The 19,901-nt window shown below is 47.1% G+C and overlaps 1 protein-coding gene across 3 annotated transcripts in view; it reads right to left on the reverse strand.

Annotated features, from left to right (window-relative positions):
* Nucleotides 1–278: 278 nt before the first annotated feature.
* The window catches only part of GLT1D1 (glycosyltransferase 1 domain containing 1), a 110,169-nt gene continuing 90,546 nt past the window's right edge, over nucleotides 279–19,901 (reverse strand). For all 3 annotated transcript variants that reach the window (XM_047761164.1, XM_047761162.1, XM_047761163.1), the window contains one exon: nucleotides 279–2,153. In XM_047761164.1, coding sequence (XP_047617120.1) covers nucleotides 1,992–2,153 — 162 coding nt within the window. In that variant the 3' untranslated portion in view covers nucleotides 279–1,991. The remainder of the gene's footprint in view (nucleotides 2,154–19,901) is intronic.

The following is a 19,901-nucleotide window of genomic DNA, read 5'->3' on the forward strand; positions in this document are numbered from 1 at the left end:
AAATGTTTAAACATAAAGTTAACCGAGTATGAAACTGAGAGCACCTTGAACATTTATAGAAAAGCATTTTTTTAAGTCTATACTTTGGTATTAAGATAGCAATTGCATTTTAAACCCTTCTTCATTAGATGCTCCAGTGTACCTCCTTTTCAAGCTCGAGGATGGGAGGGGGGGTGCTGTCTGTTTCTTCTGCAGACTGAGGCTCACGATAGGAACACACAGGGATCTTTCTGTACCATGGACGGTGACACTTTATTCATTTAAAAACATGCCCTTCCCCAAAGGGCAGGCAGCCTGGGTGTGTTTCCATAAAGACATAAATGAATGAGATTGAAGTAGAGAAGGGCAGAGCATGTACAATGTCATTCAACCAGGAAGAGAGCAGGGCTTCCCCAGCCATGGGCATTTTATCAACCGCAGCATCACTGCCTGGTACCCAGGCCAACATGGGCCTTTTCGTAGGTTGGCAACGCTGACTCCTGATAGACAGAGCTGTCTCCCAGGATTTGGACGGCTTTTACCTCCCTTTCCTCGCTATGGCCACAGGGGAGCCCTGACCTTGGTGACTCTCAGATGTTAAAAATAGGGGGTGGGAGACGGTGAGGGGCATTCTTAGCAGGATTGTGAATCCTGGGCGGAAGACCATCTGCAGGTTCCAGGGAACTGCCTCTGGGAAGGGACCGTGTTCTGAGATGAAGGCGCAGAACAGAACAGGAAATGACGGGAACAGAATCTAGAAACGTGCTGTTCCGGGTCCCTAAGTCATCAGAGTTTAAAATATTACAATCTGAGGTTTGTTCTTTTACAAATAAGATGTAGGTCTGGCTGTGTATTTTTAAAAAAGATGGCTGGAAAGTAAAAAAAATCCAAGATGTTGCAAAGCCCGTGGCAAAGCTGCCATGGGTCCCTCCTCCTGCCTCTGGGGTCTTCGGAACACACCTTAAGGAAACACTTCCCATGGTGGGCTCTGGGCCAACTTCACCCCATCCTTCTGGACCCCCTAGCTTCCCACCTCAAAAGAGAATCAGAACATTTCACCCCTAGTTGTTGGAATGGAAAGTCCACCAGAAAGCAGAGACTCCAGGATCCAGCAGAAGCAAATACTGCCACTCAGAAAAACAAACACGGGGTTTGGGGGACCTTGCATAGTGCAGCCAGGATGTCCCAGGGATGCTGACACTTGGTTAAATTCCAACCCTTCCCCCACTTGTTGGATAAGGTTGCAGGACTGAGTGTGGGTCTTGAGATGTGCTGGAGGCTGATGACCAGGTGGACATTCACCTGTGGGTCCCCAATGCTGGATCTCTGATGCCGGACCCTCAGGGCTGGCTCCAGTATCTCCCAGGCCTTCTTCCAACCAGTTTTCAACCCAAATTCAACCAGGAGGTGGGTGGAGCCTCTGCAGGATGGGATCCACCTACTTATCTAGAGAACTTCTGGCTCTCCTTGAGTTACCTGATGGAGGATTCGGCGGACTCAATGCAGAGTGTTGTATCCAGTGCTTCAGAAGCCAGCCTGGGGGCCCATCCCCTAATCTTTTAGGGCCCCAGATTTGCTGCAGAGTCAGTCTCATGTTAAAATCGCTACCAGGACTTCTCTTGGCTGCCATGTTTTTGCTTTTGCTCTCTGGACAGTGATGGGTTCCAGGTCATCCCAGGACAGGGGAGAGATGCCTACACAGGGACACCTTACAAATAAGCCCTTACTGTCCCAAGGAAGTCCTAAAGCAGCTCTCTTCCTGATTGCTCCTAAAACCAGTTACCCTGCCCCCACCCCCCAGGGAGTCAGCGAGCTCCGGCATCTCCAGGAGGACGGATCTGGGCACACATCAGGGGTGTTACCCGGAAGCACAAGTTGGTTTTGGATGAACTATGTTAGGACTGGCAGATCTGCCATCCCAGTGGTTTGTACTGGACGGTCCCGCTGCCCAGAGCTCTGTCCCCTGGGTATGCACCCAGGGCTGGACATCGGACAGCACCAGGTGGGCGCCCTTAGTCTTCAATGCTTCTCTGCAGGGTCCTGATGAGGTGCCTGTAGGTGTTTCTCTCCACCTGCCATGAGTGATGCTTTCTCACATACTCCCTTGCATTGGCCACTATTTCCTTTTCCAACGCAGGGTCACTGACCAGTCTCTTTGCCAGCCGAACAAACTCCTGCCAGGAAGGAGGTGGAGGAGACACAGACATAAGTGACTGGGGAAGGGGGGTAGCAAACGCATCCCAAAGCCTGTGTCTTGTTCCATCCTGGTCCCTCACCTCCCTTATTCTGGAGAAAGTGGCCTTTGGGAGGGATGTGAGTTAACCCAAATATTGGGATTGAGTAAAAAATTATACACATGCACATGCAGACACACACACACACACTAGGGTGAACATCCATGGAAAAATACTGAAGTCATCGATGATGCTTCTTCCATCTTTCTTCCCTAGATTGCCCAGACCTGCTATCTCTTTTTTTTTTTTTTGTCTTTGCTATTTCTTGGGCCGCTCCCGCGGCATATGGAGGTTCCCAGGCTAGGGGTTGAATCGGAGCTGTAGCCACTGGCCTACGCCAGGCCCACAGCAACTCGGGATCCGAGCCGCGTCTTCAACCTACACCACAGCTCACGGCAACGCCGGACCCTTAACCCACTGAGCAAGGGCAGGGACCGAACCCGCAACCTCATGGTTCCTAGTCGGATTGGTTAACCACTGCGCCACGACAGGAACTCCTATCTCTTACAGTGATTCCTAGATTCACCACTTCTTTCTTGCTTTATGGATATCAGCTGAGATATGAATTTGGGTCTTATTCCAGAATCTGAGTTCCTACACTTTAGACAATGCTACCATTGCCCAGTTTGTTTTCCATTGTGTTGGTTCCTTTGTCCACTCTGCACATGCAGTGTGCCTTCGAATTACCTGGTGGAGTGGAAAGTGCCCGGCTTTCACTGGTTTGGAGCCGGGTTCAAATCCTGAGACATGACTTAGCTGTGTGGCTTTAGACAAGCTGGCTAACCTCTCTAAGCCCCACACTGATCATCTCCAAAGGAGCAGTGGGCAATGGATGGGTGAGTCCAGCCCTGCCCCTGACTCCATGGGGTGAAGGGAGGGAGAAGGAATGTAACGCGTCAAGATTTTCTAGACGTTTCTTCTGTCACTCAGCCTCAGAAGGATGATGTCTGCTTTATTGGTTTTTTTTTTTTTTTTTTGGTTGCCCCTCAGCTTATAGAGTTCCCAGGCCAGAGATCAGATTTTGGCTGCAGCTGTGGCAACGCCAAATCCTTCACCCACTCTGCAGGGCCAGGGACTGAACCCCATCCCAGCGTTCCAGAGTCACAGCCCATACCACTGCGCCACAACAGGAACTCCTACTCAATATTTATCGATGCCCACAGACACGGATGTGTGGAGAAAGCAGCCCTGCTGAGCATTTTTCACATCAAAGTCCTTCATGATTGGAACAAACTAGAATTATTTTGATGGTGAAAGACTATGCAGAGGGAGGAGGGGAACATGCTTTTTTTATTATGCTTGCACAGAGGTCAAGGCACGGTTCACCAGCCAGGGGGCCAGCATTTAAATTTACACCCTGCCTTTCAAAGGAGCGAGGCTAGGTACATTTTGTAACATCTCTGGGCCACGGTTTCCTCATCTTTAAATAAGGGATAATGCCACTACTTGTTTTGTACAGTGTCGAGAAGATTCAATGAATTAATAAAAAGACCTCGGGGCAGAGCCCAGTTCAGCATTCGCTATCATTTTGAGTGTGATTCTCCAACCTGTATAAATTCCAATAAAGCAACAGTGCCTGAGATTAATATACAAAGCTTTGCTGTTTAAAAAGAACATCCACATATTTTCAAAATTATTGTTAATTAAACGTTGAATGATTTTTATAGCTGGCAATATAAATAGCAATATTTACAAGAGAGTGGAATTATATGTTTATGTATTCTGTACATACTTTAGTGAATTGGTATTCTTTTTATAATAAAAATACAACATATTTATTCCCAACTCAGAGGAGAACAACATTCTTATTAAAATTATTCGAGAGGCTTAGAGCTCTGGTACATTATTTTATGATGCTGGTCACATTTTGGATTTATTTGATGCAAAGGCTTTGGCTAAAACCCAGCCCCTCTGCTTATGATTTCAACAGAATGCATGGCCATTTTACAGCAGAATCCTGAATGATAGAGTTTCCAGGAAAAGGGATGTAAGAAGGCACATTTTTTCTCTCTCTCTCTCTGCATGGAAGATGAAGCAAAAAACACCAAGTTCAATATAGGAAGAGAGATTTGGGTGAGGCGTTAGAAGCATCTTGGCCTTGGCATAATAAATGCTGGATATGTGGCTGAAAGAAAAGAAAGACAAGAAAAGGAAAAACCCACTCCTGAATGGTTAAGAGTCACTCCCCTCCTGAGGCCCTGGGATGCTTTCCTTCTGGGCTAAAACAGCTCCTGTCATGACAACTAAAGCAATCCTCTGAAATCTATTTATGGGATCAATGGAATGTCACCTACAACCAGAAAATCTGTGGATAATGAGAAGAGAGCGTTGACCCAGGCTGCCATTCAACTGGGTGCAAAGATGGCGGCCCGGTCCCACCATCCTTGCAACAGGATGTGCAGGTCTGTTGGCAATAGGACCCGCCTGCTCCTCCCAGGAAGGACATCTATTTCCCCATCTCCTGAATCTGATTTCATCCCAGGAACTGGTTTCGACTCTGGCAACACCAGAGCCTTAACCCACTGAGCAAGGCCAGGGATCGAACATGCAACCTCATGGTTCCTAGTCAGATTCGTTAAACCACTGAGCCACGACAGGAACTCAGACTCTTGCAATCAAAATTTTTTTTCTTCCTTTTACAGCTGCTCCTGTAGCCTATGTAAGTTCCAGGGACTAGGGGTCAAATCAGAGCTATAGCTGCTGGTCTACACCACAGCTCACAGCAACTTGGGATCGAAGCTATATCTGTGACCCACATCGCAGCTTGCAGCAATGCTGGATCCTTAACCCACTGAGTGAGTCCAGGGATAGAACCTGTATCCTCATGGGTACTAGTCAGGTTCTTAACCCACTGAGCCACAATGGGAACTCCTGGAAAAATATTCTCGATAAGTTATAAAGCATTCAGGAGTACACACTCAAAAACAATTAAAAGAGAAACCAAGTACTGGGATTCCATATCTTAAAAGATGTGTGTGCAGGCTCTGGTTTAGGTTATAGATTTCTAAAACGAAAAACACACACAAAAAACAATTCATGCAAAAGAGCATAGTTTTGTTTTCACAATTATCGAATTAGTAGTTGACCATTTTCACAGTGGTCTTTGCTTGTGGAAAAACTTCTCATGGAGAAATGTCAGACAGAGAGAGACAAAAGCTGTAAGTTATCCCTTATATGTGGACTCTAGGCATAAAACAGAGGCATAAATATTACAAAACAAACAGACTCAGACATAGTGATCAAACCAGTGGTCACCAGTGGGGAAAGGAGAGAGGCAAGACAGGGGTAAGGCAGTAAGAGGCACAAATTGTTACGTGTAAAATAAATAAGTTACCGGGATATATTATACTGCACAGGAAATGTAGCCAATATTCTATAGTCACTTTATTGCTTTTGTTTTTTTTTTTTTAATTTTTCTTTTTTGGCCACACCCGAGGCATATGGAAGTTCCCAGGCGAGGGATCGAATCCGGCAGGAACTGCAACCTACACCATAGCTGCTGCAGCAACACCAAATCCTTAACCCACGGCACCACAGCAGGGAGCTCCTTTTTAGTAATTTTAAATAAAGCATAACCTTTATATATATATATATATATATATATATATATATATATAATCACTAAGTTGTACACCAGAAACTAATAAATCAACTATATTTCAAGTAAAAAATTTGTTTTCCTCACTGAATCCTTTGGATTGACCTTGTCTCCCTAAGGCACCAGCCAGATCCTAGGGATGAGATGCAGTGTCAGTCTCACAGGTTGGATATTTAAACTCCCGTTGGGATCCTTCCCGCCATCGTGTCCCCTGAAAGCCACAGGGCAGGGGAACCCCTCAGTGAGAAAAAAAGCCCCTCATGCAGAGAGAACACAGCAGGGAGCCGGCAGACTGAATGTGGGGTGGTTTTGAAGCCTGCTGCACTCATTCTTCTGGGAGTGAGACGTATTCTTCCAGGAGAAGTGAAATGTAAAAACTCTGCATTTCAGGCTTGGGATGCATATTCCATTAAACAGCCCTGAAGCTGCTTCTCCAGATGCCTCAAATACCACGAGCTACTGATGGGAGAAGTGGACGGGAAGGTTTCTGAAGATGGACAGATGTGCTGTTGTTAAGATCTTGGTTTTCCTCGGGCTTTGACGCCTGGGACCCTGGAGGTAATTAAGGCTTAGTCTGTGCCTCTGGTCCTCAGACTTTGCTGTCAGATTCTTACTGGGGAGGTGGGGGGTGGGGGGTGGGGGGGCAGAATGCTGTCTTAGTCTGTTTGAGCTGCTATAACAAAACACCGCAGACTGGGTGGCTTATAAACAGCAGACATTTATTCCTCACGGTCCTGGAGGCTGGAAGTCCAAGATCAAGGTGCTGGCAGATTCAAGGGTCTCTTTTATTGGGGCCCTAATCCCATTTGTGAGGGCTCCAGCTTCATAGCCCATTGAATTCCCAGAGGTCCCGCCTCCTAATTCCATAACTGTAGAGGCTCAAATTTCAACACAGGAATTTGGGGGTGAGTGGCTGGAGGCACAAACATTCATTCCATAACACATGTGTATTTTCTTTTCTTTCTTTTTCTTTCTTTTTTTTTTTTTTTTAAAGCCACACCTACTGCATATGGAAGTTCCTAGGCTAGGGGTCAAATTGGAGCTGTAGCCGCCAGCCTACACCACAGCCACAGCAACGCTGATCCAAGCCACATCTGCAACCTACACCACAGCTCATGGCAATACTGGATCCCTAACCCATTGACCTCAGGCAGGGATAGAACCCACAACCTGATGGATACCAGTCGGGTTCATTACCACTGAGCCACAGCAGGAATTCCTGCTTTTTTTTTTTTTTTTTTTTTTTTCTGTGGCTGCACCCATGGCATATAGAAGTTCTAGGGCCAGGAACTGAATCTGAGCTGCAGCTATAACCTACACAGGATCCTTTAATCCAATGCACCAGGGCCGAGGATCAAACCTGCACCTCCACAGCGACCAGAGCCGCTGTAGTCAGATTCTTAACCCTCTGCGCCACGGCAGAATGGCCCATATGTGTATTTTCTAACAGTTCCCCCAGGCGATTCGGGAGAGTCATGCTGTGAAAAACTCTGGTCTAAGACAGACCACTGTGCCAACTCTGTTCTACACAAGTTATCTGGCCAGAGAATACAGGGCACAGAGAACAGATTCATCTTACGGACAACTGCAAGGTGTGAGAACATGCTTCAAGATCCATCTGAAGAGTGACATGCAGGCATCAGTCCTATTTTTCTTACAACACCATTTGCTGGTCGAGTCTGAAGCTAGGGGCAAATGCCACCGTTCACAGCGATGTGTATATGACAGGGTCACACAATAATCTCAACCATCTGCATCCTGATAACTGCTGCTGTTGGATAAAGGGAGGACCACTCAGAAGGATGTGCAAACAGTCTGGGAATTCCTCAGCATAAACCTTCAGCCCATCTTCTTTTTTTAACTGAAGTATAGTTGATTTACAACGTTGTATTAGTTTTTGCTGTACAACAAAGGGCTTCAGTTGTACACATACAGACATTCTTTTGCATATTCTTTCCCATTATGATTTATCACAGGATGTTGAATACAGTTCCCTGTGGTATACAGTAGGTCCTTGTTGTTTATTTTATACACAGTAGTATCTATCTGCTAGTCCCAAATTCCTAATTTAACCCTCCCTAACCTTCCCTTTAGTAACTGTAAGTTTCTTTTCTATGTCTGTGAGTCTACTTCTGTTTTGTAAATAAGTTCATTTGCATCATTTTTTTAGATTCCACACATCAGTGATACTACATGATATTTGTTTTCCTCTGCCTGGCTTATTCACTTAGTATGATAATCTCTAGTCCATCCATGTTGCAGCAAATGACATTACTTCATTCTGTTTTATGGCTGAATAATATGGCATTATACCACAGCTTCTTTATCCATTCCTCCATTGATGGACATTTAGGTTGTTTCCATGTCTTGGATATTGTGAATAGTGATGCTAGGAACACTGGGGTGCATGGATCTTTTCTTTTTTTCTTGGTTTCTTTTGTTGGTTTTTATGGCTGCACTCGCAGCATATGGAAGTTCCCAGGCCAGGGACTGAATTTGAGCCACAGCTGTGACCTATGTCACAATGGCAAAGCCAGATCCTTTAACCTTCCATGCTGGGCCAGGGATTGAAGCCAGGCCTCCGCAGCAGTCTGAGCTGATACTTAACCCAGGGCCTCTGACCATGACCTGTGGCCATGAATGGTGGCAGCTGGGAGTCTGAATGTTTCATTCCAGCTGTCCACTCCAAGTCTGGTCACTACAGAGTCTAGCTGTGGATCCTGTTCACACACACCACAAGCTTAGGTCCTTTTCTGGGACAATTCATGAACTCACCTCCCACAAGCCAGCTCGCAGACCGGGTCCCCTCATCCAGCAGATCTAGACTGACATTCTTGGGTGGCCCATGAGAGGTAGTAGGAAATGGGAAGTGAATGACCATGGACCACTTGGTGAAAAAGTGAACCCCCTTTCAATTCTCCTTTGTGCCTGGTTGAGTCAAAGAGAAATCCTCAGAGTTCCCATCGTGGTGCGGTGGAATCCGACTAGAAACCATGAGGTTGAGGGTTCGATCCCTGGCCTCGATCAGTGGGTTAAGGATCCAGCATTGCCAGGGTCACAGACACGGCTAGGATCTGGCATTGCTGTCGCTGTGGTTAGGCCAAGCAGCTGTAGCTCCAATTTGACCCCTACCCTGGGAACCTCCATATGCCATGAGTGCGCCCCCCCACCCCCCAAAAAAAGGAGAAAACCTCAGTGAGGCACCAACCTGTTCTTTAACTTCTCATTGAGGACAGCTGGTCTTTGGCCGAGAGCCTCCCTCAGGGGACAGAACTAGCCAGAATTTTACAGTAACAACAGCTAAATATTTATCAAGGTGATGCCCAGGTAACAGGCCATGTTTTAGAATCCAGGCTTTGGGGTTTTTTTTTTGTTTTGTTTTGCTTTGTTTTAATTTTTTATTAGAGCATAGCTGATTCACAATGTTGTGCCAATTTCTGCTATACAGCCAAGTGACCTAGTCATATATATATATATATATATATATTCTTTTTCTCATCTTATCTTCCATCATGTTCTATCCCAAGAGACTGGATAGAGTTCCCTGTGCAATGAGTAGGACCTCATTGCTTATCCAGTCTAAATGTAATAATTTGCATCTACTAACCAGATTTGGGGGGTTTTATTTATTTATTTATTTATTTATTTATTTATTTATTTATCTGTTTGTCTTTTTAGGCCAGCATATGCCACAGCCACAGCAGCTCGGGATCTGAGCCGCATCTGCAATCTACACCACAGTTCACGGCAACGCCAAATCCTTAACCCACTGAGAAAGGCCAGGAATCGAACCTGCGTCCTCATGCATACCAGTCAGATTTGTTTCCACTGAGCCACGATGGGAACGCCCCCATTTGGGGGTTTTTAATAGCGTGGTTTATGTGCCCTTTAAGTAACATATGCCCTCCATATGTTAAGGATGTGTGGTTTAAGGCAGCACCCCACAAAAAACGCACCGGATCTCCTGAATCAAATGTGTGAATTGTCCCACCAAGCAGGATAAACAAAGCCATGAATAACTTCACATCAGCTCAGATCCAAGTTTGCTGCTAAGTGAGTTTTTGGCACCCAACTTACTAAAAATAAAATTAGGGCTTTGTGGATTTTGGAATTGCAGAGAAGGGGCCAGGGGCTGTGCCATCACTGTGATTCCTTTTCAGAGAGAAAGAAATGGGAGCACAGAGAGGTCCAGGAACCTTCCCAAGGTAACACAGCCATGAGTGGCAGAAATGGGAATTAAACTCAGACGGTAACATCCTTCTCCACCAGGCTTGGCTGCTTCCCAGGAGAATAAAGCAAACCCACAAAGCGACCGCAGAGATCAATAAGACTTGGGAACCACCGATTAAGCTAAAAGCAAGGATAGCGATAATTCTGTTTCTGGCTTTCTTGCCTTCCAGGTTCTTATCAGAGCATCATTTCAAATACATGAGCTGCCAGCAAATTGCTCTTGCTACCCTGGCATGCATGGAAGGCAGGGACAAAGAGGACATCAGGAAGGAAAGGGAAGAAAGAGAGGAAAGGCTTGGAGAGAAGAGGTGGCTCTGGGGGGGCGGTTCCCATGGTCACATGAGCTGCAGTCACAGGGTCACCAGCCACAAAAAGTCAGAGGGAAACAACAAAACCTGCAAGAAATGAGCATGTAAACCTGCACTTAAGTCATCCTAGTCATGCTCTCTGGGGAGCTGGCAGGAACATGACACAAATGGGCAGTGTCAGCCAAGGAAAGCTGACTTCAGCGAAGCCATGGAGAGAACCATCTAGAGACGGTCACCTCTGAGTCCAGGGAAAGTCCAACCCCAGCATCTTCAAAGCCTCCTGATCAGATGCTCCTGCAGAGGCCTCATGACTGCCACAGCCTCCAAACCCACAATCGGACTCCATACACCACCTCTGTGAGATTTTACAAGCCAGAGCCTTGGCTGATAGCCACTGTCCCTGTCCTCATGGATGTCCACGGACCCGCCCAACTTGCATGGTGGGCAGAGCTCTTCCTCTTGCCGGCCTTGGCTGCCACTTGTCCCTTCTGGCCCCAAGAACTCCATGGCAGCCAGCTGTGGGAAGGGCTGGAATAAAACACAAGAATTCCTCGGTGGAGTTCCTGTCGTGGCGCAGTGGTTAACGAATCCGACTAGGAACCATGAGGTTGTGGGTTTGATCCCTGGCCTCGCTCAAGGGTTAAGGATCTGGCGTTGCCGTGAGCTGTGGTGTAGGTTGCAGACGCGGCTCGGATCCTGCATTGCTGTGGCTCTGGCGTAAGCGGATGGCTACAGCTTTGATTCGACCCTTAGCCTGGGAACCTCCATATGCCACACGAGTGGCCCTAGAAATGGCAAAAAGACAAAAAAAAAAAAAGAATTCCTTGGTGACAAATAACTCAGTCATCAAGATCATGGCACTGTCATCCTCCCTCCGAATAACAGTCTGCTCTGACCAAAACCTTCTACCTGTCATGTGTAAACGCCGGGGTAGGGACAGGGGATAAAGGTTTTACTGTCTCTATGTCTCTGAGACCAAGAACCAAGATGGATTTCCCACCTCTGCTGAGGCCAAGATCTGTGACAGCGGATAGAGAGTAGCTGATGGCATGTGTTATGAACCAAGGGACTATTCATTCCTGGGACAAAAGGGACAGGTCATCTGTGTACCTGTCCTGAAAAGAAAGGTCTTGAAAACATCAGGTGAGTCTCCAAATGGTACACTCTGGATAATTTTTTTTTCTTTTTAAGGCCAAACCTGCAGCCTATGGATGTTCTCAGGCCAGAAGTGAATTGGAGCTGCAACTGCCGGCCTACACCACAGACACAGCAACACAGGCTTTGAGACATATCCGTGACCTATGCCACAGCTTGCAGCAGCACCAGAACCTTAACCCACTGAGTGAGGCCAGGGATTGAACCCACATCCTCATGGACACTGGTAAGGTTCTGAACCTTCTGAGTCACAATGGGACCTCCACTCTGGATATTTTTTAATTTCATTTTCATTTTTTATGTTGTTAGCTTTTCTATAAAAACTATACATATAAAATTACTTTTAATAAAAAAGATGGGAAATTGACTCATCCTGGTCTAGACGGTGAGATGACTAACATCAGAAAGGATCTGGAGTTCCCTGGTGGCTTAGTGGTTAAGGATCCCACGTTGTCACTGCGGTGGCTCAGGTCACAGGACCTACAGTGAAGCCAGATCCTTAACCCACTGTGCCAGGGCGGAAATCGAACACTAGCCACCTCGGAGACAACACTGGATTCTTAAACCACAGCAGGAACTCCATTACTTTTGGAGACAGAGCCCAGAAGAGTGGTGCCTCCCCAGATGAAGGCAGGAGGCCCCAGGGAGGAAGGTCCCACACCTTCTCCTATAGCATCACCCTGGCAGCTACAGACCCCAAAGGATCTTGCACAGGCCACTTGCCCGAATTTTGCAAGTGCTAAGAAGTCACCAACATCTCTATGCTCTGAGCTTCAGGATATTAAATGCACTTCCAGGGCTGGTTTCTGGAGCAGGCTGGGGACCTCACTGGCTGTCCAGACATCTAGTCAACAGAAGAGTCCACCAGCTGCCCCCAGGCCGCCAGGAAGAGGGACAGACTCACAGAGTGATGGGCAGGGGATCGGCCAGCAGTGCTGGGTTGGGAGGGTCCCTTCAGTGTGGTCCGGCTGGGTCACTCAGGCCACCCTCCTAATTGCAAGCCTCCAAAATAAAATCAGTTGGTTTTTAATATCAAATTCTCTTTCTTTCTTTCTTTAGGGCTACACTTGTGGCATATGGAAGTTCCTAGGCTAGGCGTCGAATAGGAGCTGCATCTGTGACCTACACCACAACTTGTGGCAACACTGGATCCTTAACTCACTGAGCAAGGCCAGGGATCGAACCTGCATCCTCATGAATGCTCGTCAGGTTCTTAACTCACTGAGCCACAATGGGAACTCCTCACATTCTATTTCAGGTTGCATAGATTTCAAAATACAATGAACCCTCCTAAAGCACCTATCTATTCTGTCATATTCATTATGGATGGTTCAAGCCCTTAAACTGAACAGAATTGAAGTAATTAAAAATTCTCACTTTCAAGAAAAAAAAACAACAACAAAGTACACCATGCTTGTTCCCAGGCTGAGTGGGTGTGCGGCCAGGTGTTCAGGGAACAAGCAACACAGCCCAAGAGGTCAGGCCAGAAGGTCAAGTCTGAGACGCTGTCTCCTGCCCTGTGAACGTGGCTGAGGAATCTGCAATTGGAAGAAAAACTGTCCTCTCTTCGTCCTGTTTTAAGAGACTTCCAGATGCAGCCTGCTGGCCTGGGAACACAGGAGCCAGAGCAGGGACGGGCCTCATGCTACAGCCCTGATTTGTGGTCCATCCCTGGCCTGGTCTGGCCTTTCCTGAGCAGTGAGCCCCATCTTGTGGCTCTGTCCAAGTCCTCACCTTACCCAGGCTCCCAGGCTGCTCAGCACTGTGCCCACCTTAGGTGTCTCCCCCTCCCACCGCCCAGCACCTGGATCATTCTGACCCAGGGACCAGGCCTCGGGCAATGAAGCCAAGCAGGACTGGGCCTAAGGAAGACGTCCGTTCTCCCCAGGGATCCAGCAAAACAGTGGTGAGCAGAGTCCTTCCAGGGGATGATCTTGGGGAAGTGTCCCCTTCTCCCCAAAACAAGAGAGGAGGGGAGGGAGGGAGAGACACAGAAACAGATGGAGACATAGAAGAAATACAGAAGGGGAGATAGAGACACAGGGACAGAGAGGGGTAGATAGAGACAGAGAGAAAGACACACACAGACAGAGAGGGAGAGACAGACACAAAGGGAGAGATAGAGGCAGAAGGAAAGACAGAGACACAGAGAGGGGGAGAGAAAGATGGGGAGACACACAGAGGGGGAGAGAAAGAGACACAGAGAGACAGAGAGGGGGAGATACAGATGGAGAGACAGAGACAAAGGGAGAGACAGGGACAGAGAGAGAGAGACACAGAGAGAGGAAAAGAGAAAGAAACAAAAGAAACAGAGACAGAGAAAGAAGGACACAGAGACAGAGGGGGAGAGACAGACACAGAGACAGATGGAGAAAAAAGAGAGACACACGCAAAGACAGAGAGAGGGAGACGGAGAGAAAGGGAGAGACAGAGACAGACAGAGAAGGAGAGACACAGAGGCGGAGGCAGCCACACTGGGAGTCGTGTGCAAAAGCTCTTGGGGGAAAAACAGAGTTGGAGAAAGAAGGAAAGACAGAGACAGAGTCGGGCTCTGCAATAGAGCTGCGGGCTCAAGTCCCTGCCCTGCCCCCTCCAGCTGAGCTTCCTCACGCAAAGGCCTCACCCTCTCTGGGATCGTTAGGGTAACACTTTCGTAGGTTTCCCTGGGAGGATTGCCATGAGAAATGATCAAGGTCCCTACCACAGTGCCAGCACAAAGAGGAGGCCCGGCTGGGACCCTCTTGGGGTGTCAGCCCTGCCCAGACCCACACCCCCTTCCCTTCCCCAGAACAACTCCCCTCCACTCCAACCCCGGGGCACTGAATGTGGCCAGAGAGCCAGGAACTTCGTATTTAATTATTCATTTGAATGGACTTAAATTTAAATTTTAAAACTGGTGCTCCATTCAGGTATTGCAAAGCCAAGGGTATAGAGTCTCAATGCAAATCAAGTATTTGGATATAAATTTAATCCCCAGATTGAGATGAGCTAGTATGTAAAATACAGGCGGGATCTGGATAGACAGAGCTAAATAAAATATATCATTGTTATGGATTCCTTTTTTTTTTTTTTTTGGTCTTTTTGTCTTTTCTAGGGCTGCTCCTGGGGCATATGGAGGTTCCCAGGGTAGGGGTCTAATCGGAGCTGTAGCCACCGGCCTACACCACAGCCACAGCACCATGGGATCCGAGCTGCATCTGCAACCTACACCACAGCTCACGGCAACGCCAGATCCGTAACCCACGGAGCAAGGTCAGGGATCGAACCCGCAACCTCATGGTTCCTAGTTGGATTCATTAACCACTGAGCCACAACAGGAACTCCAATGTGAATTTCATCTGTTTCTTTTTATTTTCTTTCAATGTTGCTGTTAGAAAATGGTATCTCCCATAGATCTCTCGCCTGTTCCCTAACAAATACCGGCCACGCGCCTCATCACAGGTCTGCATCATTTGCAGCAACATCCCAGCATAATTACCAATAACAATGCAAATAAATGTTTAAGACTCACTTCCAATGTAATTCACACCAGCGTCTCCTTTGGGCTTAACTGGAAATCCAATCAGTCCTGGATGTCCCTGAATTGGAGAATTTACATTTTGGAGGGGCTAGTTGGGGGCTTACACATCATAGGTGCATTTAACATCTGGGAATTCTAAATGTTTGATTAAAAAGTTTAAAAATGGTTTTAACTAATAAAATAAAAAGGAGGGGGGAAGAGAAATGATATTTGCATAACGTTGGCCAAATGCCACAAGGAGAATGTTTCACTGTACTGATGGTGATTCCAGGGCTTAGACCTAGGAGCTTGGCAGACTGTCCGGCACCTAAGGGACAGAATATGATTCTGTGTCATTGCAGCTTTCCCCTGAGGCTGAGGCAGGCCCGTCCTACACCTAAGAGAAAACTCACATTCTTGACGCTTCTATTAGAAATGACTAGTTCAAAACTGAATAGCTTAGGGTCCCTCCTTGTGCTTCTCTCTGGCTTAACTGAACCCTAAACACAATCAGCCATGAGCTACAGATTAAGCCCCTGAGCACAACTGCCTGTGAGTCAAAGATTATAAGCACAAGATGTTTTTTTCAGGGACTTTCCTAGATGCCCTAATCACTGATCATTATGTCCTTTTTGCAAGTTGGGTTCTTTTTTTTGTCATTTTTTTTGGTTTTGTTTTTTTAGGGCCATACCTACAGCGCATAGAAGTTCCCAGGCTAGGGGCTGACACACTGCAACTTCAGCATTGCGGGATCCAAGCCCCATCTGCGACCTATGCCACAGCTTATGGCATTGACAATCCTTAACCGACTGAGCAAGGCCAAAGATTGGACCTGCATCCTCATGGATACCAGTCAGGAGCCACAACGGGAACTTCTGCTTCACAACGGGAGACCACGCTTGTGACCCCCAACCTGGATAACTAATATTCCCCCAAAGAAAGAAGAAAGCATATTTGCTCTCAACTCTGATTCTTATCCTGAACCTCGTTTTTCTCCTTTTTACTATAAAACTCCCTGAAGTTCTTCCCAAGGGAGGGCACAGTCTTTAAGGCACTAGGCTGCTATGGCCTCCTTTGCCTGGCAAAGCAATAAAAGCCATTTCTTTCTCTTTTACCCAAAACTCTGTCTCCAGATTTCTATTTGGCCCTGGTGGACAGAGGCCGAGTGTCAGCTGCAAGGCCAAGGATGAGACTCCGCCCCACGCCCTTGCTGTTATTGCCCAAAGGGGAGCATCACCTTCTCCACCCCATGGATGAAGGAATGAGCAGAAGAAGGAAAAACATGCCCAGGAAGACTCAGATGATCAAGGGTAAAACTCAAGATCTAAGCACAGCTCTGCCAGAACAGAAGTTTGGAGGCTCAGCATTCTCCAACCTTCTTCGCTTCTTCCGAACATTAAAACACTATCAACATTTTAAAATGACATAGTCTCTTTTTTTGTTTGTTTGTTTTTTTAGGGCACACCTGTGGCATAGGGGAGTTCCCAGGCTAGGGGTTGAATCGGAACTGCAGCTGCTGGTATACACCACAGCCACAGCAACGCCCGATCTGATCCACATCTGCGACCTACACCACAGCTTAGGGCAAATGCCAGATCCTCCAACCTGCATCCTCACAGAGACAACACTGGGTCCTTAACCCACTGAGCCACAGTGGGAGCTCCCTGGGCTGGGTTCATCTGCCAAAAAACACTTGGCACCCGGTACTGTTCTGGGTGCTAGAGCAGTGGGATGTGGAACACAGAATCCTGAAGAGGAGGCATCTTGAATTTACACCTTAAGACAATGCCTGTGTGGACCTGCGCTTTAGCGGGATGTAGGCGGGACTGGGTGGGGAAGAAAGGCGGCCATGAAGGAACAAGTACAGGTCTAAGCATCTGAGTGTGTCAAAGCGGCACAGCGATCAAAGCCATGGAGGAACTAAAAGGGAAAAACGTGGATTTTTTTCTCCCTGATCTTCCACAGGGATCAGGAAGGTCTCATGGAGCAGGAGCCACCAAACCGAGACCGACCCAAGGAGAAGCATCCAGCCCGAGGAAGAGCCCAGGAAGACACTTCAGATGGAGAAACAGAGAGGGTCTACTGAGTGGGAGGCAGGGGCTGGGTCAGGCCAGCTTGGTGACTATTGTGAAAGCTTGGGCTTTCCACTGGAACATCTCAGCAGGGGCATCACCAGTCCCTCCCTGTGCTTAGCAGTTGGCTATATATGTCTCTTGCTCCCCCCACCAAACTGCACCGTGGATTCATCTTTCCAGCTGCTCCCAAAAGAGTGAAACACAAGAGCAGGGATTTCGGGAAAAGAGACACATGTAAGATCCAGCAAGACCCCACGGCATCCCCTTGGATGCCGTCCATCATCTCAAATGGGATGCATCAGTTACCCAAAACCATTCTCTTTCTAGACAGCCTGCCTCTGCCAGAGCTGAAAAGCTCAGGGTTGGGGAGCGAAGAATTGGGAGGGTGGAAATAACATATACACACTACTGTAGAAAACAGATGATTCATGAGAACCTATTGTAGAGCCCAGGAAAATCTACTCAATAGTTTGGAATAGCCTATATGGGAAAAAAGAGAGGATGTATGTATACGTATGACTGACCCACTTTGCTGTACACCTGAAATTAATACAACATCCCCAGTCAACTCTATCCCAATAAAACTAAGTTAAAAAAAAAAAAACCTGCAAATCTCCATCCTCTGCAGAAGCTCCACTGGCTCCCCTTAATATCTTCCCTTGGAGAGTTCCCACTGTGGCTCAGAGGGTCACGTACCCGACTAGTATCCACAAGGATGTGGGTTTAATCCCTGGCCTCACTCAGTGGGTTAAGGATCCAGCATTGCCGTGAGCTCTGGTGTAGGTCGTAGACACAGCTCAGATCTGGCATTGCTGTGGCTGTGGCGTAGGCCGACAGCTGTCGCTCTGATTTGACCCCTGGGAACTTCCATATGCCTGGCCCTAAAAAGACAAAAAAAAAAAAAAATCTTCTCTTGCCTTCCTCCTAGTCCTAGCTCCCTCTTGGGGCAGAGCAAACCACCACGCACTTAAGAGTACATTTGGGGTACACATGTGTTTATCGTCTCCTGGTCTCTATAAGTCAGAACCCCAGGCTTGGTTGAGCTGGTTCCTCAGACTAGCATCTTACAAGATGGGCTCGGGGCCCTTTTTTAAGTGCACATGGGGTTGGTGCCAAAATCTAGTTCCTTGTGGTCATGGGACCAAGATCACCTTTCTCTTCCTGGCTACAGTGAGGTTGGGGGCTGCTCTCAGATCTTGGAGGGAATGCGCAGTTCCTGCAGGGGGCGCTAAGCAGGGCCACCTCCTTCCTGAGGGCGCATGGCCTCCTGAATGCGCGGTTCACCCCCTCCCTCCTTCACCATTGCTTCTACCACCTGGCCCAGCACAAGCCACGTTCAAATGGGCTCCTCCTTTTCTATTCCCTCCACTTGATCCTCGCTCATGTTTGCCTGTCATGCACCTCTTCCCTAAAGACCTTGCTTCTGCCATCTACACTGATTAGCATATGAAGGTTGCAACAGCTGATGTATCATCTTTTACCTTCAGAGGCCAGACATGTGCTGGTGCAGGGACTTTGGGAGGCTTGGTTTGCACACAGAACCTGCTGCAGATCCCTAACAGACTGGCCAAAGGGAGGCGAGCTTGCCCTCCAGGCACCCCACATGCCCGCAGCATCCTCCACCCTGAAAGGCGATGGATGTGATGCCCTAACTAAGTGAGCACCAGGAACACTCCCTGTGCAGCCTGAGGACCAGGAAGGGGAGAGCAGGAGCCCAGGGCCCTGGTGGTCAGAAAACACCGCCCAATGCTGAGGATCAAAGAATATGAGAAAAGGCTATGTTTGCAGGGGAAAGTCACATGTCTGCTGCACCATCGGTTTTGTTTTAGAGACAGGTCCGCAAAAGAAACAAAGGGATAAAGGAGGCACTTTGACAACCATTCATAGCCTTTAGGCAAAACCTATGTAAAACTCATTTTCCATTTTGGAAAGGAAATGAGAGGGCGGGTGTGAAATGTACAGTCTACCTTGTATTGTCTCAATAAGGGAATAAAAATGAAAGCAGGGCGTTCCCACTGTGGTGCAGTGGGTTAGGTACCCTACTAAAGTGGCTTAAGTCGCTATGGAGGTGCAGGTTTTATCCCTGGCCCAGTGCAGTGGGTAAAAGGATCCCATGTTGCCACAGCTGTGGCTCAGATTCAATCCCTGACCTGGAATGTCCATATGACTTGGGTATGGCCATAAAATTTTTTAAAAAGCAAGCGAGCAGAACTACTGACTACTGATTTAGAAGGATGTGAACAGCATTTGTGGTTAAAAAAAAGTTACATATACATTATATAGATAGATACAGATACAGACATATAGAAATCCACATTTATATCTATGGATCTAATCTATGTATCCATGTATCTATCATTCAATCCATCTATCCATCCATCCAACCATGTATCTATCTAACCTATGTATGTATGTATGTATGTATGTATGTATGAATATCTATCTACCTATCAATCCATCTGTCCATGCACCTATCCATCCACCCACCCATCAATCTATCCATCCATCCATCTATTCATCTATCTAATCAATGTATGTATGTATGTATGTATGTATGTATGTATGTATCTATCTATCTATCTATCTATCTATCTATCTATCTATCTATCTATCTATAGATCTATCTATGAATCTATCTATATTACATCCTGGCATGGAAGTCCCTTCTTAATAAATGAGATGCCACTCCAATTACATATTTGAATATACATTTGAAATAAATCTTGCAAACGCTGGAAAACAACCAGTGGTAATTTCACCTGAGCTCCAGAGCCAGACGACTGTAAGCCCACTCAATGACTTATCTAAACTGCATATTTGTTT

Source organism: Phacochoerus africanus, chromosome 15, assembly GCF_016906955.1.
Source record: "Phacochoerus africanus isolate WHEZ1 chromosome 15, ROS_Pafr_v1, whole genome shotgun sequence".
Classification (NCBI taxonomy): Eukaryota; Metazoa; Chordata; class Mammalia; order Artiodactyla; family Suidae; genus Phacochoerus; species Phacochoerus africanus.